We start from the raw sequence: 27,505 nt of genomic DNA, 5'->3' as shown, positions 1-27,505 counted from the left end.
GCCACGCCCACTTGTTGACTGTTGCCTGTCTGCTTTCATGCTACAAGGGCAGAGTGGAGTAGCTGTGATGGAGCCCACAGGCAGGAGGTTGAATACCTTTGCTGTCTGGCCCTTCGCAGAAACTGCTGGTCCTGAATGAGGGGCCTCCCTCAGGCTGGTCTCTGCCAGCTGATTCCGCCCGGGCTGACACAGGAGGGAAGAGGGTTGCGCTTTGAGTAAGAGACAGTCTGTTGGAGGGGCTGTGTTGGTGTCTCTCCCAACCAGGCGGCCAGACTTGTTCACGATGAGGCTGGGTTGGGGTCGGAAGTGGTGCTGGCTCAGGGCCTGGGGTTGTCTCGGCCGCCCTGAGTCACTGGCCGCGAGCACCTGCAGCCCCAGCAGGGAACACTGCTTCCCTCTGCCCCCCAGGTGCCCAGGTCCCTGGCGGCTCAGGAGGACAGGATGGAACCTGTTCCCAGTGCTTGAGGAATCCCCTACACACACCCAACGGTGCCTGCGGAGCCGGCAGGAGGGGAATCCCTGAGAGCCGCTGTGCCACGAGCTCAGCTGCCTCAGTGACTGGTGTCTATGGTTAGCTGGGGCTGGGGGCCCTGCCGCCCCTGCCTCTCTCCCCCCAGGGACACGTCCTGGGGACCTGCCTCTGTCTCTGCCGTCAGTGGGACATCCCCTATTGGGAGCAACAGGGGTCTCCTATGTGGTCCTTTTCTTTGCTCCTGGGTCTCCTGGTTTCTCCACGGACGGCACCCCAGCCTCTTTCCCTGACCTGGGAGGGGCTGGGAGGGCTGGTCCTGGGCAGACTCAAGCCGCACTGGGGAGATCCGCTCCACACCCACGTGCGAGGAGCTCCAACAGCAAACGAACAAGCACCAAGCACACGACCCCTTCCTCCTCAGGGTGGCGAGGGTGTGCCAGCCCCGCTGTGCCCTTGGGCACTGGATACAGTTGGCCCAGGGTGGCCTCGGCGCCTGCTGAGCCGTCAGCACCCCCTGCACCCCCAGCCGCACGCCGGCTCCGTGGGAGGGTGGCCTCGGCGCCCACCCCTCGCTCTGCTGGGCGGCTGCCCCGGTGATGGATTGTCCTCCCGAAGATTGATTTTTCATTTTATTTTATTTTTATTTTTCCCCAATGATTGATTTTTTAAAATGTGCTCTGTGCTGACTCCATTCTGTTCTGCAGAGTCCCTGCCTCCAGCACCATGTCTCCGGCCTGCGGCCTGGTCTGCCAGGTAGCCAGGGAGACACATATGTCGCAGGCCTGGGTGCTTGGAGGAAGGAGGGAGGAGCCATGATCACAGCCAATGTGGAGCCCGCCTTCTCTTCCCCCGCCTCTCCCGGAACCCAGGTCCCCATGCGCGCTGATCTCAAGGCCACCCTCAGACTAAGGGTGTCCTCACTGGGCCAAGTGGCCTGCACGCAGGCGTGGGAGAGGGGCCTGCAGCTTAGCAGGGCTGGCCGCTTCTTAAAGGCCACAAAAGACAGTTCCATTAACACATGCGGTCATGGGGAACATTCACAATTTTTTTAAAAATCACCAAAGGAATTCATTCTCATTAAAAATTTTGCAACAGCTGGGCCAGTGTGGCTCAGTGGTTGAGCATCCACCTAAGAACCAGGAGGTCACGGTTCGATCCCCGGTCAGGGCACATACATGGGGTTGTGGGCTTGATCCCTAGTAGGGGGCATGCGGGAGGCAGCCGATCCATGATTCTCTCCTCATTGATGTTTCTATCTCTCGCTCCCTCTCTGAAATCAATAACATATAAATGTATATGTAATTATTTTGTAAAGGCACCGAGACAGGCTGGCCGGGAGTCGGCTGAGGATCCCGGGAGCACGCGGGGCAGGACCACAGCTGACTCTCTAACGACTGTGGCGCCCCAAAACCCTGACAACACGACCTCCCGCCTCCAGACCACCGTCTGAGAGAGAAAGAAACTTTTATCTTATATAAAAAAAAAAGAATGGTATGTAGGGGAAGGCTTAGTATTCAAACCTATTTAATAGGAAAGAGGAAAAACGGTCAGTTATTCGCCTTTCCCCTCTGTTGTCTGTGTCTGATTGGTTGTCATTTCCAAGGAAAACCAGTCTGGGGCTTTTAGCGGAGTAGGAGTAGCGGGGAGGGCGGGGTAGGCAGAGCAGCTCCTGCTGGGAGAGGCACACACCGTGTGTCTCCTTCCTCTGCCTCCGGGCTGGCCTGCATCTCGTAGCAGGGCCACCGTCTCCTCGCTGCCCGCTGCTGAGAGCCAGTGCAGAGCGGAAAGGAGAAGCCACGGGACTGAGAGGAAAGGAGAAAGGATCATCAGAATGAACGTAAACCACTCTTCTTTGGGATCTGAGCACGACCCCTGGGATGCGAGCCACCTTCGCGGGGCGGGGGGGGGGGTGGTGGCAAGTGGGGCTGCGGGAAGCCGGGCCTGGCTGCTCTTCTAGGCCACCCGTCCTTGCTGCTCAGCTCCCTGAAACCCCACAACAGCCCTCTGCTGTGAGTAGAATTATTACTTTTTTTTTAAAGGGCTGGGACATGAGATAAATATATTTTTATTGATTTCAGAGAGGAAGCGAGAGAGAGATAGAAACAGCAACGATGGGAGAGAATCATTGATGGCTGCCTCTTACACGCCTCACCCTCCACCCCCCACTGGGGATCAAGCCCGCAACCCAGGCATGTGCCCTGACCAGGAATGGAACCATGACCTCCTGGTTTATAGGTCGACACTCAACCACTGAGCCACGCCGGCTGGGCTATTATTACTCTTGCTTTATAGGCAAAGTGACTGAGTCGGCCCAATAAGCAACTTCCCCAAAGTCACCCAGGTAGGATGTAGCTGACCCAGAACTTGATGCTGTTTTCCGACACTCCAGCCGGTGCCTGAACCCATGTGCCCTGCGGCCTGGATCGTGCTGTCGGTGGAAATGAGGACCTCCGTGACCCCGGCCCCCAGGACTCTCCAGCCACAGGGTGAGGCGGCAAAGGGATGTGAGGAGGAGCCAGAAAACCGGGATGCAAATCCTGGCTCAGCTGTGTGACCTCCCAGCAATGACCCCACCTTCTGGGCCTCCATTTCCTTATCTGAAAAAGGGGGTCTGTCCCGAGGATTGGATGCGGCGACACAAACGAAGCGCTTTGCAGAAGGTGACAAGGCAAAAGGTGCCTCATGAGAAGGCTTGCTCCTGGGTGACCGATGAGACCAGCGCTCGGGTCTCCGGGGAGCGCCTTCAGCCCCCACCACCAGGCGAGCACGCGGCTGTTTTCCTTTTCCCCGTCCCCCCAGACGGGAGCGTGCTGGCCCATTCACTCGGGGAGAACCGAAACCAGCCGGCCGCACAGCTGCTCCGCTCCTGCTTTGCACGTTCTTTTGTTTTTCCACTTCGCAGCGCGTCTGGGCCTGTTTCCACGGCCATACCTCTCTGGTCCTGATTCCCTGTTCCTGCCACTGGCCGTCCCGTAAACGCGGCGTCAGTCCCCGATGGCGGGCGCCCGCATGGCCTCGCCAATCTCAGAAGCAATGCCACCCAGGTCATTTCACAAAAGTGCCCGCACAGCTGGCCGGGACTTCCTAGAAGTGGAGCTGCTGGGTCGAAGAATTTGTGCATTTAGCAGATATTGCCAAATGGCCCTCGCGGAGGCCGTGCGGGTTCGCGATCTTGCTTGCAAAGCAGGACGGGGCCTTCCTTGCCCCACCCTTGCCAGCGTAAGCAGTTGTCAAACCTTCGAATCTTGCCAATCAGCTCGGTGGAAAATGCATCTGAGTGGACTTTTTTTTTTTCTTCTTTTAAAAAGTATTTTTATTGATTTCAGAGAGGAAGGGAGAGGGAGAGCTAGAAACATCAATGATGAGAGAGAATCATTGATCGGCTGCCTCCTGCACACCCCTACTGGGGATCAAGCCCACAACCCAGGCATGTGCCCTTGACCAGAATCGAATCCGGAACCCTTCAGTCCAGGCAGGCCGATGCCCTATCCACTGAGCCACACCGGCTAGGGCTGGGTATACTTTTCATCTGACTTCTCTTATTGTGGGTGAGGCTGAGCATTTGTGCCCAGCCCCATGACTAACCTGTTTCTGCCTGTACACAAGACGAGAGCCGTGACCTTGCCCGCTACCCCCTCTGCGAGATCCAGGTCTAGATCTGTGTCTCTCTCCGCCAGCTTCTTGCTGAGTCACACGCAGGAAGGAAAGGGCAGCAGGCTCGGGTTAGCTCTGCCCGGGGGCCATCCGAGCTGCCAGTCCTGGGGAGACCTTGGTCTCTGGCATTTCCTGTGGGCGCCCAGCACCGTGGGCACTGGGTCACCCCACCTGTCAGACCCAGGAGAAATGGGGGCTTGCAAGAAGGGATCGGGCCAGACCAGTTTGCAAACGAGGCGTGGAAAAGACTCGGCTCCACTGGAGCGCGAACACTTGCAAGGAACTAATGAGCAAAGTCATTGATAGGTGACGAGAGGAAGCAGGCCCTGCGCAGAGGAGGGAGGGTTTAAGCTGTCGGAAGGCACTTGGTCTGGGAGGGGAGTGAGCCACCGTGAAGGGCCTGGGGCAGTTGGGCAAGGATTCGCAGCGGAAATACCTAAATGCATCTTGCACGAGCTGCACCCCTCCTGGCTCCTCACTCATCTGGTTAGTGCTGAGAGCGGCCTCCATAGCAATAGAGACGCCCCTTAGCTGCCCAGGGAGGATTCAGGCCACTCGCACGACCAGCGAGAGGTATGGAGAGGCCCAGTGACCCTCGCTGACCTCTCTGAGTGGGGTCGCGGCATCTGGACCCCTGGTGGTCCGTGAGGTCCGAAAGGTTGGCGACTGCTGAGGGGGCAGGCGGTCAGGCATTGTCATTTGACCTCAGCGCTGCCCTGTGCCTCTGGCTGCGTCTTGCTCCGGGAGAGAAATCAGGAGCCAGTGGCTGGATTCCTGGGCCCTGGGGAGTCTGCGCTGTTATTTCCAGACTCAAACAAAAAAGCAAATTTGCCCTGGAAATTGCTGAGGCAGAGTCATCCTGGAGCCCTTAGCGGCTCGGATGCCGTGTCATTTTGTGACCTCCAGGCACCTCACCCAGGGGCAGCCAGGCCGCGGCTTCTGTGAGCTACGGCGGAGCCTGGCCTGGCCTAGGCTGGACGTGTCCTAGGCTGTACTGTCGTCCACTCCGGCCTGTCCGCTCTGCTGGGCTGGGGCCCGGAGCTGCCCTCAGCAGTGGCCAGTGGGGAGGGGCTTCCTTGTATCTTGGGCCCCACTATGTCCGCTCCCGGGGCCCCCCTTGCTGGAGCTGCCTTTCTGCTGTGAGCGCCTCAACGCAGCTACGGACGCCCTCCCCCCCCACAGTTCCCTCCTCCCCCATCCTCCTCCCCCGCCTCAGCCTCCCTGGGCAGAAGGACAAAAAGTTGAGGTTGTCCCTGAGGCCACCAAGAGATGCTTAATTGCTTTCTGAGAGACTTGTCTCTCCTTCTGGTCTCCATCCCCTCTCCATTACCCGCCCCCCCCACCCCCCCCCACACACACACCTCTTCCCCAGCCCCTGGAGGCTCTTGCTTAGAGAGTTGGGGCAAAAGACCTGTGTTCCCTGGCTGCGCCCCAAAGTAAGCAGGAGCCGCGTGCTGAATAGCACTCACTTCTCCAAATACATCGCTGCACCGCCTTCGCTGAAGAAAAGAGCCCTATGTTTGGGGGGAACAAATGTGCGTCTTTCTGGGCGCCAGGTGCTCACTGACAGCAGATGGATGGTGGCCCGGGCCAGCTGAGTCAGCCAACGGCGGAGCAAGCGGACTGTGTGAACCAGGCAGGGCGGAGTGAAACACAGGCCTCGGCCCAGATCAGTCAGCACCTTGTGCAACTCGGTTCGAGTTGACGGCCAAGTGGGGGGGCGGGTGGGGGTGGTGTTACAAAGGGGAGGCTGAGAAGCAGTAACACGCAGACCCCCGAGTGTAGAATGGTCCCGACGCCTCGGAAACGGATTTCTTACTCAGTTAACACTCCAGCGGGGGCGTTCCTGATGGGTCCGGGGCTTTCCTCCACACAGTGACTCAGGGACTCGGGCTCCTTTTATCTTGCGACTCTGCCATTCCCAGGGTCTCCTGGCCACCTAAACCCAGGGGGCAGAAGAGGAAGGGGCCTGTGGGGGAGGCACAGGCCCTTGCTGCTCTCGCTCCCCAACACCCCCACCCTTGTTCTCAGGCCTCACGCCCTGGAGGGAGCTCCAGAGCTCCCCAGCCTCCTAGCTTCTTGCCTCTCCCCCTCTTCACACCCCCTTGTAGGGAAGGGCAGGCCTGGGCACAGTGATTTCAGCACTTGGCTGCTCCCCGGGCATTCCCTGGCTCACCTCCTGGCCACCCAGATGGTGCCAGCCCAGAGAGGTGGCCCTGGGTTCGTCCCCCACAGATGGCCCACCACGGGGGAGGGCAGGGGCGGGGGGGGGGGGAAGAGGAGTGGAGGCCTTGCCCACTGTGCCTCCTGCAATCGCCTCTGGCCTGGCCTCGCCACGGCACCTCCTCACCACGGCCTCGGCCTGTCTGCTGGCTCCCGGCTTCTATAAGCATCTGCCCTTAACATGCTCCCAGCACTTTCTCTAATGTGTCTAACTCCTTTCAAAGCCCGTTTCTTGTGGCAAGACCAGGTGGGGCGCCCCCCCTGCCCCCCCACCCCCCCGCACCTGGGGCCATCTCCCCTTCAGTGACTCAGGAATGCAGGTGCCCACAGCAGAAACCACTAAACATGTTTTCTTAGCTGCAGGCCTCTGCCCTGGGCTCCTCGGAGCAGATCTACCTTTGTGCACACTCCCCCCCCCCGGGCTGGCCCCCCTCGGCCTCTGCTCTCCCGCCTGCCTGGGCAGTCGAACAGCTCGATCCAAAGCTCCTTTGTGAAGCCATCTGTGGCTTTTCCTTCTCTCCAGGACCCCACAGAAGGCTACACATGGGGTCCTCTGCAGGAACAGGGGTGCGGGTGGGAAGGGCCAGGCAGCCCTCCGTTCCTGGGGCCCAGAGGAGCCTGCAGAGCTGCTGCCTGGGACCAGCACAGCACGGGCCATGCAAGGGATGTCGGCCCTGCTCCGAGCTCCAGAGCCGAGAGGAAAGTCTCTCATGGGCCAGACGGCTCGTCCATATGTGCACCCAGAACACACTTCCCGGGGCCTGGATGAAACAGCCATTTGCCAGGCACTGAGCAGGTGCTGGGAATCCGGTAGTCCACCGACAGCTTGGCCGGAGCAGGGTCGGGGTGACATGGGGAAAGCCAGGGCTGGGGGGACGGGAGCCACGCCATGAGGGCTGCCATGCGGAGGAGCTAGGACTTCATCCTGGGGCAGGGGGCCACCCTGGGTGGCTTCATGCAGGGACAGGGTCAGGGCTGTGTCAGCGAGGAGGGGACAAGCCTGGAGGAGAGAGGCGGTGGGGTGGGGTGGGGTGGGGGCGGGACCCCCTGCTGGAATCCCAGGGGTGACCGAGGCCCCTGGACTGGGCCTCCCTCCTCCCAGTCAACCACAACCGAGTCTATAAGGAGAACTGAGTGTGCCCTCTGCCTATCTGATCTGGCGCCCGCGGCTCTGCCTTACAAGTCATCCTGACTCCTCTTCACCCTCTGGCTTCTGAACAGGTCGCGGCCCCCTTTCTCCCAGGCGCCTTCCTCTTAGCGCCCTCCAGCCCCTGCTGTCTCCCTCCCGCTCCTCTGTCCGCCCGGCCACACTGTGCTTCCTGTTCCCTGAGTTTTTCCCAGGACCAAGCCCTCCGCTGGACACCTTTGGGAGAAAAGAAGGAAGAGAGGAGGCGAGGGATGGAGACTCCAAACCTCTGAAGCCACTTGGAGGCCCTACCCACGCCCCCTCCCCGCAGCGCGCCTCGGCCAGGCCTGTGACGCGGGGGGGGGGGGGGACCTGGGCCACCACCTCCCTGGGGGCTCAGACGCCCCGGCCCAGCCTGGTGTGACCTGAGCGGGTGGACGCAGGGTCCCGGGCTCTGGGTGCGAGAGGTCCCCACCAGGTTGTGACCACGCCTCTCCTTCCTGCTCCGGAGGTGTTTACTCGGCAGGAAGCAGGACAAGCCCTGGAAAAATCAACAACGACACGGAGGCGGTGGCGGGGGCTCGCCCGAATCGGTTTCCTTCGCAGGGTGACCCTGAGGTCAGAGGGCACTGACTCAGCACCCGCTTTCTGAAATGATTTCTCCTGTTTCTTTCCCGGGCAGGAGCACCCACACCCGCCTGAGCGGGTAACCCAGGGGCCCGGCCTTACTCCTGGCCTCTCTTGGGCGCAGGAATGCGGACACAATAGGGTGTCGGGTTACGGGCCAGGGCCTCACGTCACCATCACCATCACCATCACCGCTGTGCAGCGCAGGCCCTGGGGCCAGCACAGGACACACCTGCAGCCGGCTCACCTGACCCCTCCCTGCGGGCGGCTCTCCCTCTTACTGTGTAATGGAACCTAAGCTCGGAGTGACTCCTGAGGAGGGGGATGGGGGTCACGGGGCCACCTTAGGATTCCGCCTTCCTCCCCCTCAGCTGCGCCCCAGGCCAGCTCCTGGGCGGAAGCGTCCTCTGCCCTTGGCTGCCTCCAACTCAGCGAGGCTGGACCAGAATCCCCAACCCGTCAATTATCCCAGCGAGTGAACAGTGGGGTAGACAGGCCCTTGGGCGGACTGCTCTGCCCTGGGCGGGTGGGGGCAGTTCCCTCCAGACCCCACTGGCCCAGGCCGTCTCAGCCCATGGTCTCAGCTTCCAACAGGGAGCACAGAGGTGGTGGCAGGGATGGAGGGAGAAGGGAGCACAGAGGTGGTGGCAGGGAGGAGGGACCAGAGTTTGCCGCCCTGGTTACAGCTGCCCCATCAGCCAGGATCCTGCACTCACTCGCTTTTTGCATTTCCACCTGGTTCCCCTCACGGAGATCATAAACACGAGCATTCATTCATTTAATAAAGATTTCTTGACAACAGGAGCTGGAGGCACGGGGGCGGGAGCCTCGCCTTCAGAGGGGGGGGAATGCGGGGGGTGTTGTGCGCAAGCCCAGCGCCCGCTCTGTGACTTAGCTCAGTGGGCAACCTCTCGGATTCCTGGCCTGCTTGCCGGAACGCTGGGATGACGCACAGGTCGCTGGTGAGAGGCTGCATGTCCAGGGGGATGACGGCCGAACTCGGCCGCGTCTCCTGAAGAAACCGGCCCAGGAAGCCGGCCTGTTATCTGTGACTCAGACAGGTCGGAGGTCAGACCTCTATCTCGAACACCTGGTCCAGGAGGCCCAGATAACCCTGAAGCGATTGACCCCAGGCGGCCAGGCTTGATTCCTGAAGGCTGCCCTAATCCTTCCCATGGCGTCCGCCTGGGGCCAAGCAGGGAAGGCCAAGTATGCACCCCTAACCACTCTCACCAATCGCACAGGACGCCCCAAATCTGGTTGCCCCCCCACAGACTCCCTGGGCAGACGGCCTCACATTGGCCCCCCTGAGGCCTTCCCTGTGCTGTTCTAGAAAGCTCTCGCTCCTGCCAGTGCCGGTGATGGTGGTCAACCCTTTGCCCAGCAAGCCCGGCGCCAAGAGCCGTGGCTTGTCCTCACTTGGGTGGCCCTCGCTTATCCCCACACTGGGGTCCCGGGGCCAGGGAGTGGAGGAGGTGGCCAAGAGGAGAGCCCAGTGTGCTGGCAGCAGAGTGAGGGAGGGAGATTGGGGTGGAAGGCGGAGCCAATCTCCCAGGTGGTGGCAGGCTGCCCCCCACGCAGTCCCAGCTCTGCTCTCTACAACCCACCTACGTCCCTGGAAGACTGGGGCACTCGGTCCTGCTCCCACTCCGGGCCTCCCAGTCCTCTCTGGAACCCCAGCCTTCCTTAGCGCAACTCACACACGCCCTGATGCTTCCCTCTGCGCGATCCTCTCCCAGCAGCCCACCCCCTTGTGGCCCCTCGTGGCCCCCGCCCCTGCCTCACATCCCCACCCCGCCCGCCCCACCCACCTTCGAGAGGCGTGGCCAATCAGAGGCTCTGGTCCAGGGCATCTTGGCATTGCTCTCCCTGCCTTGCCCTGCCGGCTAAATATACATCTAGGAGGAGTCCGGGCACAAACACCGCAGGCCTCCTTAACTCTCTCCCCTCCAGCAGCGAAGGGCAGGCTGCAGGGAGGAGGCTGGCATCGGCGCCCCTGCCAGCCCAGCTCCTCCTGCCGGGCCAGGAGGATGGGGTTCCGGGGTGCCGTGGCAGGGAGGGTCAGTGGGGAGACCAGCTATCCCCTCCCACTCCTTCTCCCCTCCCCCACTCCTGCCCAGGAGGAGGCAGCGCAGGTAAAGGCTGACAGGTGGGGCTCTGTTGTTCCGATTCCCCGCAGCAATAGGCTAAGTGAGGCCGTAACCCAGGGGTGGGCAAACTTTTTGACTCAAGGGCCACAATGGGTTCTTAAACTGGACCAGGGCCGGAACAAAAGCATGGATAGAGTGTTTGTGTGAACTAATATAAATTCAAAGTAAACATCATTACATAAAAGGGTACGGTCTTTTTTTTTTTTTAGTTTTATTCATTTCAAATGGGCAGGATCTGGCCGGCAGGCCGTAGTTTGCCCACGGCTGCAACCCATTTCTCCAGAAGGAACTGAGGGTTTCCAGCTCTCTTCCTAGTAAATAGAGGTGTGAAGGCCGGAGAGGGCCTGAGACTGGAGGAGGTGGGAGTCTCCGAGAATAGCCCTCCACCTTCCCTTCTTCTCCCCCCCAAATGGCCAGGACTAGGCCCTCCATCCCTTCCCCAGGCTCTAGGCTGCAGGTTGGCAAGGTCAGGGCAGCCATCGGGGATGGGGGGCGGGGGAGACTAAGGGGGGCGGCAGGCAAAAGGCCCTCCCTCTTGTGACCAGAGGGAGGCGCTCTGGGGCAGTGGCAGGCGTGAATGATCCTGACCCTGGGTCCCCGCTCTGCCCGCGCGTGACTCACTGTGGGGTTTGCAGTCTCCCTCCCTCACCTTCCTGGCCCCTTTCCCTCCATCCCTGCTGTGTGGGGCGCTGCCAAGGCTCTAGCTCCCTCCGAGGGCAGGATGCCCAGGTGGCTGCCATGACCAGGACCCGCTGGCCAGGGGCTGGGTCAGGTGGAACAGGCTGGAGTGGGGCGACTGGGACCCAAGGCACTGACCCAGGCTCCGGGGGCTCTGAGCCCAGACAGGCCAAGCTCCCTCAGTGGGGAAGGCAGGCAGCAGAGCCGGAGGCCAGGGGAGGGGCGACCGGACCTGCCTGCAGAGGGAGAAGGGAGGAGGGAGGAGGGAGGAGGGAGGGGGCTGGAGGGCCATGAAAGGGCCCTTCACACTGTGCCACGCTCGCTGGGAAACCTTTCCAACCGCCAGCATGATCCGCAAACTGCAGCTGCAGCCTGGCAGATGGACGTGGCTTCGTGGCTTCGGGTGGAGGAGGGTGACAAGGGGAACAGCTGAGCCCTCCCACCCTTGGCCGCTGGCCGCGGGCCCCAGGGCAGACAGTTTCTTTGCAGTAACTTGGATCTTCCCATAAAGCCGGCTCCCGGTCCGTCTGCCCATCCTGCAGCGCCCCCTGCTGTCTGAGACGGTAGCGACAGGCAGAAGGCGGTGTCCGCCTCACTGAGCTGCTCAAGCGCCCCGCTACAAGGGAGGGAGGGCTGGGAGTGCGGGAGGGGGGGGGGGCGCAGCCAAGTTTCCCTAGACACCCCCATGTCAGGGGCTGTCCCGTTATCGCTTCCAGCACATCTATAACCAGGCCCACCAACGGGCTTGATGTTTAATTCAGAAAGTGTGGTCCCGCCCTCTGGGTGACCCCAGTAGATTCTAGAGGCCTATCGCGTCTCCCAACCCCCCCCACCCCCCCCCCTCCGCCCCAAGAGGCCTATCGCGTCTCCCCCCCCCCAAGAGGCCTATCGCGTCTTCTCCCCACACCTCCCCTGGCGCCCGGGAAGAGGTGAACAGCTGTGGACCCTTTTACCCAACCCACCTGCCTCTTGGACAAAAAGAAAAAGGGAAAATCCAGTGAAGCCCCTCAAGGGAAAAACGCTGGTGGGGGAGTGAGGAGGAGAAGAAAGGAGACCACATTTAAAACTGCCCAGCCGCCCCTGGCTCAGTGGTTGAGTGTCCACCTATGAACCAGGAGGTCCCGGTTCGATTCCCCATCAGGGCACATGCCCGGGTTGTGGGCTTGATCCCTAGTGTGGGGCATGCAGGAGGCAGCCGATCAATGATTCTCTTTCATCATTGATGCTCCTTCTCTCTTCCTCGCTAAAATCAATTTTAAAAAACATGTGTATATCTATATCTATATCATCTATCTATCATCTATCATCTATGCCTAAGCGCCTATTCCACCATTTGACTGGTAGCTATGACGTGCACTGACCACCAGGGGGCAGACACTCAATGCACAGGCATGGAAACATGGAACAGACTGATGAATCTCAGAGGGAAGGGAGGAGGGGGGAGGGCAGGAAGAGATTAACCAAAGATATTATATGCACACTAGAGGCCCAGTGCATGGATTCGTGCACCAGTCCCTTGGCCTGGCCTGCAGGAATCAAGCCGAATCTGTTGACCACGCTTCCGACATCCCCTGAGGGGTCCTGGATTGTGAGAGAGCACAGGCCAGGACGAGGGACCCCACTGGTGCACGAATCCATGCATTTGGGCTTCTAATATATATATATGTGTGTGTGTGTGTGTGTAAATTAAAAAATACACACAAAACTAAAGACACAGGACTGGCTCTAAATCTCGCTACACCCACTACAAAGAAGAGAAAGGTGAGCCCTGGTCCATGCAGCTCAGGTGGTCGAGCATCGTCCTGTGTGCTGAAAGTTCGCTGGTTTGATTCCCAGTTGGCATGTACCAGGGCTGGTCTTGATCCCAGGTGGGAGGCATACAGGAAGCAGCCAATTGATGTTTCTCTCTCTCCCTCTCCCCTCCTCTCTCTTAAACAACAACAACAACAACATATTTTTAAAAATAAAAAATAAATAAAAACACAGTTTTAAAAATACACACACAGATATAGAGACCAGAAAAGAACTTGCCAACCAACTTCCACACCAGCAAAAACCGTATCTACACTTGGGAAGACACAAAAGGTGCTTGAGAAACAACTGCCCTCCAATGTTCACAAAGACTTAGTGATGGGACGGTCCGTCCACTCACAGACCGGACAGCGTCTGACAGACTGGACTGGGCCGTGGGTGGGGTCTGTGAGGAAGAAGAGCTTCAGGAAGGATGTCTGTTAGCCAGGTATTTCAGCAGATGGGTTGGAGGAGAGGAGGGGGACCCGGACCACTGCATCCTCCTTCGCTAAAGCCATTGGGCGCTTAATGATAAAAATGCACAGAGAAACAAGAGCAGTTTTCATCAGACTTTTCATTTACATGCCGGGGACATGCTTATCACAGCGATGACCCCTTCATCTCACTAAAGGGGCTCCAAAATGTTACAGAGGAACTGTTACCCGATGCAACTTATTAGGAAAGTAGGTCATCCGTTTCCAAATCTGAGAGGCCCAAGGCTAGTGTCCATAGAATGGTAGCAACACTCAGGTAACAGGTGAGGTCACTTTCATATTAACACCCGGGTTCTCCTGGCTCAGAGCCCCACCTGTGCAGAGCGCCACCTGCCTCCATGGAGCCTCCCCACCTGTCTCGGGAAGGCCCTGGTTTCACCAGGAAGCAGCGTGTGAATCTCTCCGTCTCCCTGAGGACAGCTCACCTGCCCGTTGAGAGAGGCGCCCCGTCATTGCCCATCCGTAGCTGCCTCCCGTGACAAGGGTCTTCCCTGGTTTGGGGCGCCTCTCCTTCAGGGTCCTGCGGATTTTATACAGGGCGGGAAGAAGGTCCCTCCCCAGCTGTGTTCCATTTGGTTCTGCACCAAAAGGCACCTTCCTTCCCAGAGCCTCCTTCCGTAGGGCTGGACCCTGGGGCGGGGCTGCGGGGTGGACATCCCCTTCTCCCTCAGGGGTGCACCTCTTCCTCCTTAAGCAAGAATGAAGCCCTGGTGCATCAACTCTGTCCACTGCACATCTGTGTGCCCAGGGGGCCCTCTTGCCCTCAATCTACTCCGGGTCAGCCGAGACCATGCGGTGGCGGAAACGGGGGCTTACAGGTCCTCAACGCTCCGCTGAACTCCTGGGACCAGTGGTGTCTCAGGCCTGGGAATTTTTCAGGGTAGAGAAAGGTCCAGTGTGGCTACTCCAGGTGTTAGGGCTGGATCCCAGCGGCCGTTCATCGTCCCCTGTCGGGTCAGGTCGGGTTTTGCCACTAGATGTGTCAGTGGCAAACTCGGGAAAGACGTTCTGGTTTTCAGAGCGTGCCTGGTTTTAGAATTGTGGCTGAAGGACTGGGACCTGCCTTTTCCTCCCTCTGGGAGTGGCTGCACGTCCTTTCCTGGTCGGTCCTGCTCCGGGTAGAAGGAGAGAGGAAAAGGGGGAAAGCCGAGTATCGATCGTGCACTGACTGCAGGCCCAGCGTCCATCTGGCTCTCTCGCCTCTGACCCCATTAAGGGGGCGGGTGCTGGTGGGGGCCGGCCTGCACCTCCTGTGCAGGGGAAGGTCAGCTCGGCCTGACCGGGAAGCAGAAAGCGGCGCCTAATGTGTTTACCCAGTGCGGGAGCAGGTGGGAGGTCCATCTGCCAGGCTCTCCCAGCTGCCGCCCCAGGAGAGGGGGCCCTGGAGAGGCAGGCAGGGCCCCCGAGCCCCTGAGGGTCAGTCTCGGGTCGGAGGAGCCCCCTCCTCCCTCCCTTCGATGGAGAAAGGCCTTTTCTCCAAGTGGAGTGGGCGCGAGGGCGGGGTAGTCCTCCCTTCCTGCTGTCCCTCCCGGCCCCTGGGCTGAGGGCATTTCCTTCTCCCATAGTCATGGCAACAATGACACCGGCCCCCCCAGGAAGCCTGCTCGGCTCCAGGGAGGGAGTGAAGGGGAACCAAACCAGCATGGCTGGCGCCCAAGGGGTCGCATCTCCTTAGAGCTGGGGCATCTGCTTTAAGGCACCCCCTTTCCCACCGCCCCTCCCGGTGCTCCACCCGCACATTCGGTTCCCCAGCCCAGGAATCCTGGAGGTACCTTTCCTTTCACTGAAGCCAGAGACGTGACCAATTTAGGGAATTAGAGGCGGGCCCCAGGAAATTAGATGGGAGCCCGGCCAGCGTGGCTCAGTGGTTGAGGTCGACCTATGAACCAGGTCGTCACGGTTCAATTCCCGGTCAGGGCACAAGTCCAGGTTGTGGGCTCGATCCCCAGTGTCGGGGGGGTGGGGGGGGAGAAGGCAGCCGATCAATGATTCTCTTTCATCATTGATGTTTCTCTCTCTCTCCCCCTTCCTCTTTAAAAGCAATAAAAATGTATTTATTTTTTAAAAATATATTTTATTGATTTTTTACAGAGAGGAAGGGAGAGAGATAGAGAGTTAGAAACATCGATGAGAGAGAAACATCGATCAGCTGCCTCCTGCACATCTCCCACTGGGGATGTGCCCGCAACCCAGGTACATGCCCTTGACCGGAATCGAACCTGGGACCTTTCAGTCCGCAGGCTGACGCTCTATCCACTGAGCCAAGCCGGTTTCGGCTATTTTTTTTTAAAGAAGGAAATGGAAACAGGTCATATTCATCCATCCATCACCCATCCATCTATTATTCCATTCATTCATTCATTCATTCATTCATTCACTCATTCAACCAGCATGACTTTTGCCTTCCTTATGTGCCGGGTGAAATGTCCCTCATCATGGAATGCCCCTCATCATGGAATGCCCACAGCAGCTGGCACTGTTAGCCTGTGCCTGGCAGGGCCCCCTCCTTGTTTCAGGAAATGGGAATTGCTGGTAAAGCGATGCCAGAGTTGGGTAAACTGTCCTCCCCTCTACTTGGGGGGCTGCCCCCCAAGGAAGGAGCCTCTCCCTCTGCCCCCAGATTGCAAGGTAGGGCGCTGGTAAAGTTTTGTGGACACAGCCACGAAGGCCCAGTACACTGGCCCCGAGCTCGCCCCCGCCCCCCGCCAAGCTCGCCGGCTGGGCCCCCCTCTACAATTCTGCCCCTTCGGGGAGTCCCGGAGGCTTCAGCACGGGCTCCGCCACCGTGCCCTCTGGCTGTGGCCCCAGGATGCAGGGCAGGTGGGCATCGTGAACGACCTCTCGGATGGTGGCCCGGAAGGTCTTGCTGACAAAGCAGTAGAGGCCAAAGTTGACCACCGTGTGGAGCATGGCGACCATGTTGGCCACGTCCAAGGCCAGGTGGACCCGCCAGTCCCGGTGCACCGGGGCCACGTACAGGTGGTAGAGCATGACGAAGATGCGGGGCGCCCAGAGGCAGGCGAAGAGCGTGGTGAGGCCCAGCAGGATGGCGGTGCTCTTGCCCACCCGGGGCCGCGGCCCACGCCCGCCCCGCCTCCGCAGCCGGCAGATGAGGGCCGAGTTGGTGACCAGGAAAATGCCGCCAGGGATGAAGTAGACGGTGAGGCAGTGGGCCCACTTGAGGGCCTCGTCCAGCGTGCTGGGGGGGCCCGGGTCCCTCCACACGTCCAGCCACCAGTAGAAGGGGATGCCCGTCAGCAGGGCGGCGCCCAGGACGATGGAGATGTCCCGGCGGGCCCGGCCCGGGGAGGAGGCCGCCCGGTGGTGCAGGGGGCGGCACAGGGCGCTGTACCGGTCGAACGTGAGCAGCACGGCGATCCAGACCGAGGCGTGGATGGCGGCAAACTCCAGGATGTTCACGGTGTGCGCCACGGAGCGGGGCAGGTCCCGGGCCAGCACGGCGCCCTGCAGGAGAAAGCCCCCGAACACGATGACCACCTGGGTGACGATGTCCGAGGCCGTGAGCGCCAGCAGGTAGTAGTACACCGGCTTCCGGGTCCTGGCGGCCAGGCGGGCCAGGGCCACCGTGGTCAGCAGGTTGACTGATGGCAGCCGCGGTCACAGAGGGGAGAGGTCAGAGGCGTTAGAGGGGCCGCGCGGACCTTGCTTTCCAAGGTGCTGTCACCGTGCCTCCCCCCCTGCTTGTTCTGGCTTCTTTTCCTCTTTCCAGACTCTTCTGAAAACTCATTTTGTCAGGAGGCTGACCAGGTCAGCCCTGCCCTGTCCACCCACACTCTGCCCCCGCCCCCGCCCCCCCCGGCTCCCAGCCACTGACTTCACCCTGGGGCAGTCAGGGACAGGTAGTTCCCAAGGCCTGGACCATCTGTCCCTTCCTGAATCCCCCCCCCGCCCCCCCCTCCCCACCCCCAGCTCTGCTCTCTGCAGGCGTTGGACGGGACTGGGAGCTTTTGCCCGAATCCTGCAAGGATTTAGTTGTCCTAGGAGTGTGCCCACTGCTGGGGTGGATGGGGGCTGTCTGTGCTGGTGAATCCCGGGGTTTAGCTTGAGTACCCCAACTTCTGGCCCCTCACTTTTACTCCCCACTAAGCTTTGCTCCCCAGAGACCCAGATCACCCCCCCCCCCCGCAAAGACAAAGGGAGCCTCAGGGGACAGCATAGAGGGTTGGCTCCCATCAAAGGAGCACCCCAATTTCTAGGCACCCCCCCCAGGACCCCAGACCCTAGCTCCCCACTCACCAGGCAGCCCCAGGCTCAGCAGGATGCTGTAGTAGATGGTAGGGATGACACCAGCCACACATGGGGACCTCTCCGAGGTCTTTGGCCAATGGCCTTCAAGCTCCGGGCTCGGCCCACTGCCATTGGGTGTGGGCAGCATGGCCACTCGTGGCTGGCCAGCTAGGAAGGGCGGAAGGGCATGGGGTTAGAGCACTTGGTCTCTTTCCAGCCTGGCCTGGTAGCAGCCCCACCCTGACCCTGACCCTGAGGTCTCTATTCGCCCCTGCTTTGTGCAGACCCTCAGATCAGGCCCCGCCAAAGGACAGTCTTCATTGCCAAGCCCACATGCCCACCCGCCCTCTGTGGCCCGGCCTCCCCGCTGATGGGAGGAAGCCCTCGGTGGCATGTCTGGCTGCCATGGAGACCGTTTCCCCACCACGCTGCTCCTGGTGGGTCCTCAGCCTGGAAAGCAGGAGGGGGCGGCCGTGAACATGCAGGCTCCCCAGCCTGGCTCCGGGCAGGCTGAGCGGAGGGTCCGTTGAGGGCCTGGAGCGGCTGTGATTTTCCTAAGTGTCCTGGCGACCGTGACCGAGGGTGACCCACAGCAGCTGCCTGGCTCCACTCAACAGCCGCCCCTCTCCAAGGAGAGCCGGTACCAGGTTCTCCTCTCTACGCTCAACAACCCTCTTCCTGGGTGAGCACATGGGAGCTGGGGTGGCCCTGGCTTTCCGATGGGGAAACTGAGTCCAGAAGGTAAGGTGGCCTCCCTGCGCCCCTCAGCCCCCACTTTAGGTCTTTAGGCTTCACCTCCTAGTTGTGATTTCCTGCGTTATTCCCTCCCAGCTCCCCCGCTCCGGATGCGGTACCTTCCACCCGCCTCTCCCCTCCCGCCCAGGGCTGGACACTTACCTGTCTGGTGCCCCTCCAGCCTCAGGCTCCTGGGTCCTGAATTTGAGGTCGCCTTGTGGCTTTCCCCGAGTGGCTCTGCAGGCCCCTCCCAGCATCGCCAGCTCTCCAAGCAGCTGTTTGCCCTGTGGCTTTTCCAGCCGCACTGAGCCCCGCAGGGCAGAGAGGTAGGACGATGGGGAGGAGGGAGGAGGAGGAAGGAAAGGGTGGGGCTGAGTCTCGGGGGAAGACGCCTGTATAGTAAGTGTGGCCTGGAGCAAACCCGAATCCCTGGGGGCCCACAGGCAGGGCCGGGTGCACAGCTGGGGGGGAGACCTCGGGGAGAGGGCAGGGGCGTGCACCCCGACACTCAGGGAACCCGCCTGGCTCAGCGGGGGCTGGCAGGCCCTGCGGGGCCGACTTTGGGGAAAGGCAGAAGGGCTTGGGGAACGGACTCTACCAACATCAAAGAGTGGAGGGCAGGTCTGCAGAGAGGGGTGAGGGAGCCAGAGCTGGGAGGGAGAGGCGAGGTCACCCTGGGCCAGGCCCAGCCTTGGGCTTGGAGGAGTGGGTCCGGCAGCTGCTGCGGGCGGTGGGGACCAGGGGGCGGCCACGGGGGCTGCAGGCCGGGGGCTGTCCGGAGGCCCTGTGACCACTGAGAGGACTCAGCAGTGAGCAGGCTGCCAGCGGCGCTGGGAAACCGGGGCGCAGTGGCCCCCGCAAGCTGTTGTTTTCCTGGCTGGTGAAATGGACCATCCCTCAAGGAGTATCAGTCACTGGCAAACAAACACCAGCCGGCGTGTGAGCGCTCAGAGCGGCTGGACTCCGCGCCTGGCCAGGCCCCACCCCCACCCCGGGGAGCGTGGCCAGTGTGGCCCCGAGTGGACACCCAGGACCACACGGGGTGACGGGGTGACTGACGTGGAGGAGAGCCGAGGCCCCGTCTGCCATCCTCCCCGCGCTTACCTCCCACTCCCCTCACGGAACATAGCAGCCCGGCTTCCAGCCTCCCTAAGTGAGATCCTTCCTCTGGGGCTGGAACTACCTTGACACCCCCCCTTCCCCCCTCTCCCACCTCCGGGGCCACCCCTGCAGCAATCACGGAATTCTTACTGCCCCCTGGTGGCCATGTCCCGACACTGCAGACCTTCCAGAGGCCACGGCTTTGGCCAGGTCCCGTGGATGGCATAGGGGGACTGGAGTAGAAACTCCCCACTCAGGTCCCCAGGAAGAGCGCCCTGGGCCCCAGCCCCGGCGCAGCGAACTCTCAGGAAGCACAGAGAATTCCCCAGGCCGCACCCCGAGGCTCTGGGTCAGCAGGAGCCACAGACAGTGGAGTCGGCAAGGCCAGCTGTGTGCGGGGCTCGGCCATTCCCTGAGCACCCACTCTATCCCCACACCTGTCACGCCCCTGGCAGCCCCCCCGCAACCCCGCCAACCCTGGTATCTTCATTTCACACAAGAGGGCACCAAGGCTCAGAAGCTCAGGGACTACGTTAAGGCCACTGCACTCAGATAGGGAAGGGCATTCAAGTCGGGGGAACAGCACAACGGGTGCAGAGGCAGTAAAGTGGATGCGCCACCCCTGAGCGGACATCCTGGCTTCAGGGGAAGCGTTCAATGGTGTGAGTGACTCCAGGGAAAGATTCCTCCTTATGTGTTATTCGTGTGACTCCGTTCCCCAAGTTCAGTGTCCGAGGAGACCCCAGCTCAGGAAGGGAGACGGTACAGGTGGAAGGGGGGCTGCGGTCTGGGCAGGGCTGGCTGGAGCCCACCCTCCGAGGGGGGTGTCACTGCAGCCCAGCGTCCGATCCCCCCATTCAGCAGGTTCAGAAACTCTCTCCCTGCCCTGAGCTCAAAAGTGTGCAGTTGCTCTTACAGCGCCAGGGAGTCTTGCACAGCGGGGCCATTTACGGCAACTGCGACAGCTTCCCAGAACAGACGGTGTGGGGTTGTGGGAAGAAAGGTCAGGCCAAAAGGCAGCGGCGTTTGCGTCCTGGCTCTGCCTGTTCCTGGCCGTGAGACCAAGTCGCTTAGGTTATAAACACTCTGTCCTGGGCAGGAAGGAGCCGTCTGGGCAGGAATTGTTCTAGCCTGAGAGCTCCTCAGAGTGGCTCTCAAGGAATCGTGGAGTTTCCAGGTGCTCAAGCAAAACAAAGAGAGTATTTCCAATCCTCCATCTCCCGGGCCCCTCCCTCCCCTCCCCCAGGGCCTCTTTCCTCTCTGCTCCAAGATGCTTGCACACACGCACGTATACACACACACATGCATGCACGCATACACGTACACACACACACACACACACACACACACACACACACACTCCAGCAACCCTCAGACTGCAAGGACAGAGTGCCTATTCCTAGAAAGCCACTTCCTAAATCATCAGAGGAGCTCCATGGATGATGGGAGTTAGAGACAGTAGGAAGAGGGGCCTCCAGGGATGGGAATGAGAGGTGACCCCCCAGTCTCCTTGGGATCCTGGGGCCTCTCCAATCACTGCGCACCTGAATGCCAACCATCCAGCTCGAGCTGGATCTGGGTGCACCTGACAGCGTCCAGGAGGCTTTGAAAGCAGCGGTGCAGGCGGGCTGCCCTTCTAGAAAGAACCCGCTTCTAGAAAGACTGCTGGCGTGCAGGCCAAAGCACTGTTTCCTGAGCAGTGGGCTATTGTATCACTGTCTCTTTCTCGTCAGTAACTTTCCCATTGAAAGTATTTCTCATGGAACTAGGACGCCCCCCCCCCCGCCCCGCGGCCTGGACTCCGCCCCCCCCCACACACACACTGAGGCTCCGTGGGGCAGCCCATGGGAAAGCAGGGGCAGCCAGTGGACAGGGACAGCGGAGTCAACCAGGGGAACCAGGCGTGAAGGTCAGGGCAGCCGGAAGGGGTTTCCACCAGCTGGACAGCTCCATCTCTGCCAACCCGGACGCGGCAGGTGCCAGGCCGAATTCCTGCTCTGTCTGAGGCACCAGAGAGGGGGTGGAGCTGTGGGTCTCTGTGCCAGCCAGGGGCAGAAATCGATGCATCCAGTTGGTCCCTGGGATCCAGAGAGCAAGGGAGGGTAGGCTCCCACCCAGCCCAGATAAGACCTGGACTTGGAAAAAACTCAGAGCCCAATCTCTGGGGAGCCTCCCCCTGCAACTTCTGTTCATCAACCTCTAAGGCAATGGTTCTCAACCTTCTGGCCCTTTAAATACAGACCCTCATGTTGTGACCCAACCATAAAATTATTTTCATTGCTACTTCACAACTGTCATGTTGCTACTGTTATGAATCGTCATGTAAATATCTGATATGGAGGATGGTCTTAGGCGACCCCTGTGAAAGGGTCATTCGACCGCCAAAGGGGTCGCGACCCACAGGTTGAGAACCACTGCTCTAAGGAGTCCCTCTCATTGAGACTGAACCAAGCTCCACTCACTCCCTAAAAAGGTGAGGTCTCAACAACACCCCCTCCCACCCATTCCCCCAAGTCCCAGACCCCTCCCTCCCCTCCCCCAGGCCCCAGACCCCACCTCCCCTCGCCTTTCCTGTTTTTACAAGTGCACTCCTCTGCACTGACCCACGGAGACCTGTCCTCGCTCTCTGCCTCGGTTTCTCCTATGGGCGGGTGGGGTGCCAGGTCTGCTGGGTGTCTCCTTGGAATTCTGGGAAGGGAAGCATTATAGCTGAAGTTGGACAGAAGCTCGGAAGAGAAGCCATACAAGGAGGGGAACCTAGAGACCCGAGGCCGCCGAGGAAGGTGACCTAACGGGAGGGTGGCAGGGGGACAGGTGTGCACCTCAGCATCTCCAGGCCCCACGCCCAGACTGTGCTGGTGGGCAGGGGTGGGCACATGGGATAGAGTGCACCTGCCTATGCCCAGCCCTGCCAGCTTGGCTCATCTTGACTTTTTTTGGGGGGATGACGGTCACAGCCCATCACCCTCCCTAGGCTGTGCCAGGGACATTCTTCCACCACAAACAAAACAAGAAATGACACCAGTGACCTATGAGCGGGTCCTTTCTAGAAGGGTACCTTTGACACCCTTGCCCTCCTCGCTGGAGAGCTGACCCACCCCAGATGGGAGAGGGGTGAGGGCGAGGGTGGGAGCCTGAGCCGCCTAGTCCCTCCCTCTCCCAGGCGCTTCCTCTGCAGCCTGCTCACCATGGTACCCCAGCCAGGATGCTGCCAAGGGCTCTGTGCCAGAGCAGAGGCCTGTGCCTGGGGCTTGGGGTGGGGGCTGGGGACCCTCTGGGCCAGCGCTGTCGCTGTCAGTAAGCCGGGAGCCCCTTGCCTGCTCTAGAGAGCCCAACCCTCACGGGAGAGGAAGGACTAGCTCTGCTGGGTGGGAGATGTGGGGGGAGGGCGCCGGATCTGCCCCGCTCAGGGGCCCAGGGCAGCACAATAGCCCCTGGGGCTGCCACTCTCTGGCTTAAGAGGTTGCCTGGGCAACAGCTGGGGCCAGTCTCCACCAATCCATGGCAGAGGCTGGGTGGGGGAGGGAGGCTGGTCCGGAAGGGGGTGCCATCCCCTTGTACTCAGTCCTATATAAGGAGGAGGGGTGTGAGAGGAGTGGTCTGGCTTCGCTGTCCCTTCAGTGCACGTGGGGGGGGGGGCACAAAGATGCTGAGGCTGGGCCGCACCAAGCGTGGGCCCTGGGGCACCTTCTGGGCCATCCTGACCTTGGTGGGCCTGGCCACGCGCGCAGGTGAGTGCGCAGTGGGTGGGGCGGGGGGGGGGACAGGGAGGAGGGGCAGGACCTTCCGGCCCTAGCTGCACAGGGGCGGGGGGGGGGGTGGGGGGGTGGGGTCCAGCTCACCAGGAGGAGCACAGAGTCCTTCAGTCTGGGGGGAGGGCAGCCTGCCTCAGGGGGGAGGAGGGGCTGGCCGGTGGGCGGGTCGGAACACAAGTAGACCCTTCCATGCCCATTGTCCCAGGCAGCTGGCCCAGTCAGAGGCCGATGGGATGCCATCAGCATTCAAGTCCTTCAAAGTGACAGCTTGGGAGGCGGGGCTGGGAAACCAACCCACTCCTTTGTCACCTCCCGTTCTCCCTCTGTCTCCCCTTCCTTACACGCTGCTCTCCTGTGAGCCTTCGCTCCGATTTCACACGGCTGCGGGCCTGTTGGGGGGCGGGGGGTGGAGAGGGAGGGCAGGTGCCCATCTACTGCAGTGGATGTCCTCCTTGCCTCCCTGGAAGGCCCCTCCCCCCTCCCCCCTTGGGCTTGGGGAAGCTGCTGGCAGCATTATCTGTTGCCGAGTTTCCTGTAAATGAATCCATGTCCCCATCTGACCCTCATGGCGTCCCTGGAAACACGACAGTAGGGCCCAGCCCGGAAGGGGGATGCCAGCCCCCACCCGCAGGTACCGCGAGAGTCCCATGCCAGCACGCCAGCACCAGCTCAGCCTCTGCACTGTCTCTGGTCCCCGACAGGCCAGCCCCTGAGCATGGACTCTATCTCACAGAGGGGACCGAGGGGGCAACTGGGCCTGGAAATGGCACCCGCCGTGCCTTGGCTCACGCTCTGCTCCAGCCCTCCACCGCCTCCAGCCCCCTGGCCCTCTGGCTCCCAGCACTCCAAGCCCATCCTTTTCAGCGGCTGGCTCTCAGCCTCCATGCTCCTCCTCCAGCTGGCTCCTGGAGCTAAAGCAGCCCCACCCCCACGATGCTCACCTCCCTTGTTTACCACAATGGAAAACTAGAGCGCTGGCCTGTGTACTTACTGTGAACTCTGTGCGAAGGACTTGGCTTGTTTTGATCACAGACATATTCCAAGCTCCCCAGAGAGTGTCTGACACATAGTAGGTGCTCAATAAATATGTGTTGGTGAGTGTATCACTTCTGATAACTCCTCAGGAAGTGAGGGCTTCCTCAACCCTTGCCTAGGGGTCTGGCATCACGGAGATCCGTTCTGGGCGTCTGTTTCCCACTGGTTCCTGCCCTCTCTCCTCCTCTGCCAGGAACCCACCTCCTTTCGAAGAGCATCCCCTCAGGGCCTGCTCAGGGCCAGGTTCGCGACTTTTCCCACCAGGATGTGCTGTGTGCACGCACAGGAGTCCACGCACCTCGTGGACAGACAGTGTGCGCACAGCCTCCCCAGGCCCACCGTCCTCTCCCACACTCAGGCCCACCCATCTCCAGGCGGTCCCGCTGCTTATCCGGGCCATGATCCCAGGCCCAGGTGCCTTCGCAGACTGCGCTGTGTTCCTTCCCGCTGCAGCCCAGAGAGCTGATGTCGGGGGCGAGGCCGCGGGCACCTCCATCAACCACTCCCAGGGGCTGCTCCAGCGCCTGCAGGAGCTCCTGCGGCAGGGCAACGCCAGCGACGTGGTGCTGCGGGTGCAGGCTGCGGGCACCGACGAGGTCCGCGTCTTCCACGCCCACCGCCTGCTGCTGGGCCTGCACAGCCAGCGGTTCCGGGAGCTGCTGAGCAACCAGAGCGAGGTGCTGCTGCAGGAGCCCGCGGACTGCGCCGCTGTCTTCGACAAGTTCATCAGGTGGGGAGGGGACGGATTTGGGGGGGCTTCATCCCGTCCCGCTCCAGGCTCCCTGGCTCACGGAGTCCCGGAGGCCCCGGCCCCTTTGGTCCATCTCCCGGATGTCACTAGGAGGAGGATGCCACTACCTCCTGCATCCCTCCTTTGGCCCTCTTTCCTGCGAGTGCAGCGTGACCCCCTGCCCGCAAGCTCAGCGGTTTGATGTCAGTTGCCAAAGGCCCTCAGAGCTGTTTCCAAACCTGCCAGGAGAGCTTTTGAAAACTACGGGTTCCTGGGCTCCGCCTGGATCGTTGGCTTCGGGTCTGGGGTTCCGCCGTCATTTAAAAAAATTTTTTAAAGCCTTCATATGGTTTGCTGTCTCGCCAGGTTTGGAACCCCCACAGGGTGAAGGAGCTGAAAAAGCTAGCCAGCTCTCTTCCCCTCCTGCCCCCTGCCAATGCACAGCACAAGGGGTGCCACTCACACTCTAGTCTGAGGAAGTGACCCTGTGTTAATGGCTTAGACAAGATGGCTGCCAGGATCCCAGCCATCACATCCAAGACCCAGGCAACAGGAAGAGGGGTAACACAGAAGGGCAAAAGGTCTTCCCTCCGCTCCCCCCAGGTGGTCCTACTTAACCAGCCTTCCCCTCCATCCCATCCTGCGCCGCTGCTGACATCTCACTGGCTAGAGTTTAGTCACAAGCCTGGGAAATCTCCTTTCTTCCCAGCGGCAAACACGCAGAGCTGAAATGCTGGGAGAGGGGAGACGTGGGTGTTGGGGCCACTGGGTGTGTGCCAGTGGGGACGGGCAGGCAGGGCGAGCAGGGGGCTGGCGGCAGGTGGAGAGAGACTGAGTGAGCAAGAGTGAGAACAGGAATGGAATTAACCTGTGTGACCACCTGCTCTGCAGCAAGTATCGCTCACTCCCCAACGGTCACAATTACCCCGAGGGGTATATGTTATTCCCCCCTTTCCTGGAAGTTTGACAGAAGGTTGAGTGGTGAGTGCAGTTAAAGGACGTGTCCACTCTTAGCAAACAGCTGATAGGACCGTGGATCGGCACCCACAATGGAGCATAGAGCTCGGCATCTAGTAGGTGCTCAATAAACACATGCTATTCATGTGTCCCCACGAGAAATGGAGAGAGGAGGCTGGGAAGCAGAATGGGCGTGAGAGGAAAGGACAGGAAGCCTCGGGACCCACTACTGGGTTTGTGCCTCTGATCACGGAGCTCTCCACCTAAGGCCAGGCCCCCTCCGCTTCGGCTTCAGAAAGCGCCGCGGGCTGGCCCCGCTCCGACCCCTCCCCATGTCCGCACTCTCCGCAGGTACCTCTACTGCGGCGACCTGGTGGTGCAGCTGGCCCAGGCCATCCCCTTGCACCGACTGGCCGCCAGGTACGGCGTGGCCTCCCTGCAGCGGGGCGTGGCCGACTACATGCGCGCGCACCTGGCGGGAGGCGCGGGCCCGGCGGTGGGCTGGTACCACTACGCGGCGAGCACCGGGGACGAGGCGCTGCGCCAGAGCTGCCTGCAGTTCCTGGCCTGGAACCTGTCGGCGGTGGCGGGGAGCGCCGAGTGGGGCGCCGTGAGCCCCGAGCTGCTGGCGCAGCTCCTGCCGCGCTCGGACCTGGTGCTGCAGGACGAGCTGGAGCTGTTCCACGCGCTGGAGGCGTGGCTGGGCCGCGCGCGGCCGCCCCTCGCGGTGGCGGAGCGGGCCCTGCGCGCCATCCGCTACCCGATGATCCCGCCGGCGCAGCTGTTCCAGCTGCAGGCGCGCTCGGCCGCCCTGGCGCGCCACGGCCCCGCGGTGGCCGACCTGCTGCTGCAGGCCTACCAGTTCCACGCCGCCTCGCCCCTGCACTACGCCAAGTTCTTCGACGTCAACAGCAGCGCCTTCCTGCCCCGCAACTACCTCGCGCCCGCCTGGGGCGCCCCGTGGGTCATCCACAACCCAGCCCGCGACGACCGCAGCACCAGCTTCCAGACGCAGCTGGGCCCCAGCGGCCACGACGCGGGCCGCCGCGTCACGTGGAACGTGCTCTTCTCGCCGCGCTGGCTGCCCGTCAGCCTGCGGCCCGTCTACGCCGACGCCCCGGGCACCGCGCTGCCCGCCGCGCGCCCCGAGGACGGCCGGCCGCGGCTGGTGGTCACGCCGGCCAGCAGCGGCGGCGACGCGGCGGGCGTGAGCTTCCAGAAGACCGTGCTGGTGGGGGCGCGCCTGCACGGCCGCCTGCTGGTGCGCCACGCCTACAGCTTCCACCAGAGCAGCGAGGAGGCGGGCGACTTCCTGGCGCACGCGGACCTGCAGCGGCGCAACTCCGAGTACCTGGTGGAGAACGCGCTGCACCTCCACCTCATCGTCAAGCCCGTCTACCACACCCTCATCCGGACCCCCCAGTAGCCAAGGGGCGGGGACGGGGAACCTGGCGTCCCAGGCGCTTCGGGGCTGGGAAATAAAGGCCTGGCATCGTGGCCTGGGGACTGGCAGGGGCGCTGCAAGGGGTGGTGCCGACACTGCCCCCTGAATAACCAGGTGCCGGTGAGGGCGGATGGAGCCCAGGTGAGGAGTGGTAGACCAGATGCCTGGGTTCAGCAGCTGATTCCACAACTGACTTGCAGAGGATACTTTTGGTTGAATAAACAGATGCTCAGAGAAGCGAGGGATGATTGAACCACCCAGACCCTGGGAAAAAACGCAGGGGTT

General features: G+C 61.3%; 2 protein-coding genes across 2 annotated transcripts; one reads left to right on the top strand and one right to left on the bottom strand.

Moving 5' to 3' along the window:
- Positions 1–15,842: 15,842 nt before the first annotated feature.
- GPR142 (G protein-coupled receptor 142) lies at positions 15,843–19,148 on the bottom strand. The gene is made up of 3 exons (XM_059671081.1): positions 18,879–19,148; positions 17,473–17,631; positions 15,843–16,817 (listed from the first exon to the last, which is right to left on the bottom strand). Exons 1-3 carry the CDS (start codon positions 19,090–19,092, stop codon positions 15,946–15,948), a joined length of 1,245 nt encoding a protein of 414 aa, XP_059527064.1. The 5' UTR covers positions 19,093–19,148; the 3' UTR covers positions 15,843–15,945.
- A 3,749-nt stretch (positions 19,149–22,897) lies between these two features.
- BTBD17 (BTB domain containing 17) lies at positions 22,898–27,485 on the top strand. Its single transcript, XM_059671080.1, has 3 exons — positions 22,898–23,030; positions 24,543–24,819; positions 26,128–27,485. Exons 1-3 carry the CDS (start codon positions 22,946–22,948, stop codon positions 27,200–27,202), a joined length of 1,437 nt encoding a protein of 478 aa, XP_059527063.1. The 5' UTR covers positions 22,898–22,945; the 3' UTR covers positions 27,203–27,485.
- Positions 27,486–27,505: the final 20 nt, after the last annotated feature.

The sequence above is a fragment of the Myotis daubentonii genome, chromosome 16, assembly GCF_963259705.1.
Source record: "Myotis daubentonii chromosome 16, mMyoDau2.1, whole genome shotgun sequence".
NCBI classification, from domain to species: domain Eukaryota; kingdom Metazoa; phylum Chordata; class Mammalia; order Chiroptera; family Vespertilionidae; genus Myotis; species Myotis daubentonii.
The sequence above is the reverse complement of the archived record's forward strand: the minus strand, read 5'-3'. Positions and strand labels throughout refer to the sequence as shown.

Excerpts from the sequence above, each read along its gene's own strand:
- GPR142 (XM_059671081.1), bottom strand. The coding sequence starts at position 19,092 with ATGGTCCATTTCACCAGCCAGGAAAACAACAGCTTGCGGGGGCCACTG. Across the intron at positions 17,632-18,878 it reads CAAGCCCAAGGCTGGGCCTG|CTGGCCAGCCACGAGTGGCC; the intron begins GCCCAGGGTGAC and ends CGCCCTTCCTAG. Across the intron at positions 16,818-17,472 it reads GCTGAGCCTGGGGCTGCCTG|TCAACCTGCTGACCACGGTG; the intron begins GTGAGTGGGGAG and ends GGCTGCCATCAG.
- BTBD17 (XM_059671080.1), top strand. The coding sequence starts at position 22,946 with ATGCTGAGGCTGGGCCGCACCAAGCGTGGGCCCTGGGGCACCTTCTGG. Across the intron at positions 23,031-24,542 it reads GGGCCTGGCCACGCGCGCAG|CCCAGAGAGCTGATGTCGGG; the intron begins GTGAGTGCGCAG and ends TTCCCGCTGCAG. Across the intron at positions 24,820-26,127 it reads GTCTTCGACAAGTTCATCAG|GTACCTCTACTGCGGCGACC; the intron begins GTGGGGAGGGGA and ends CACTCTCCGCAG.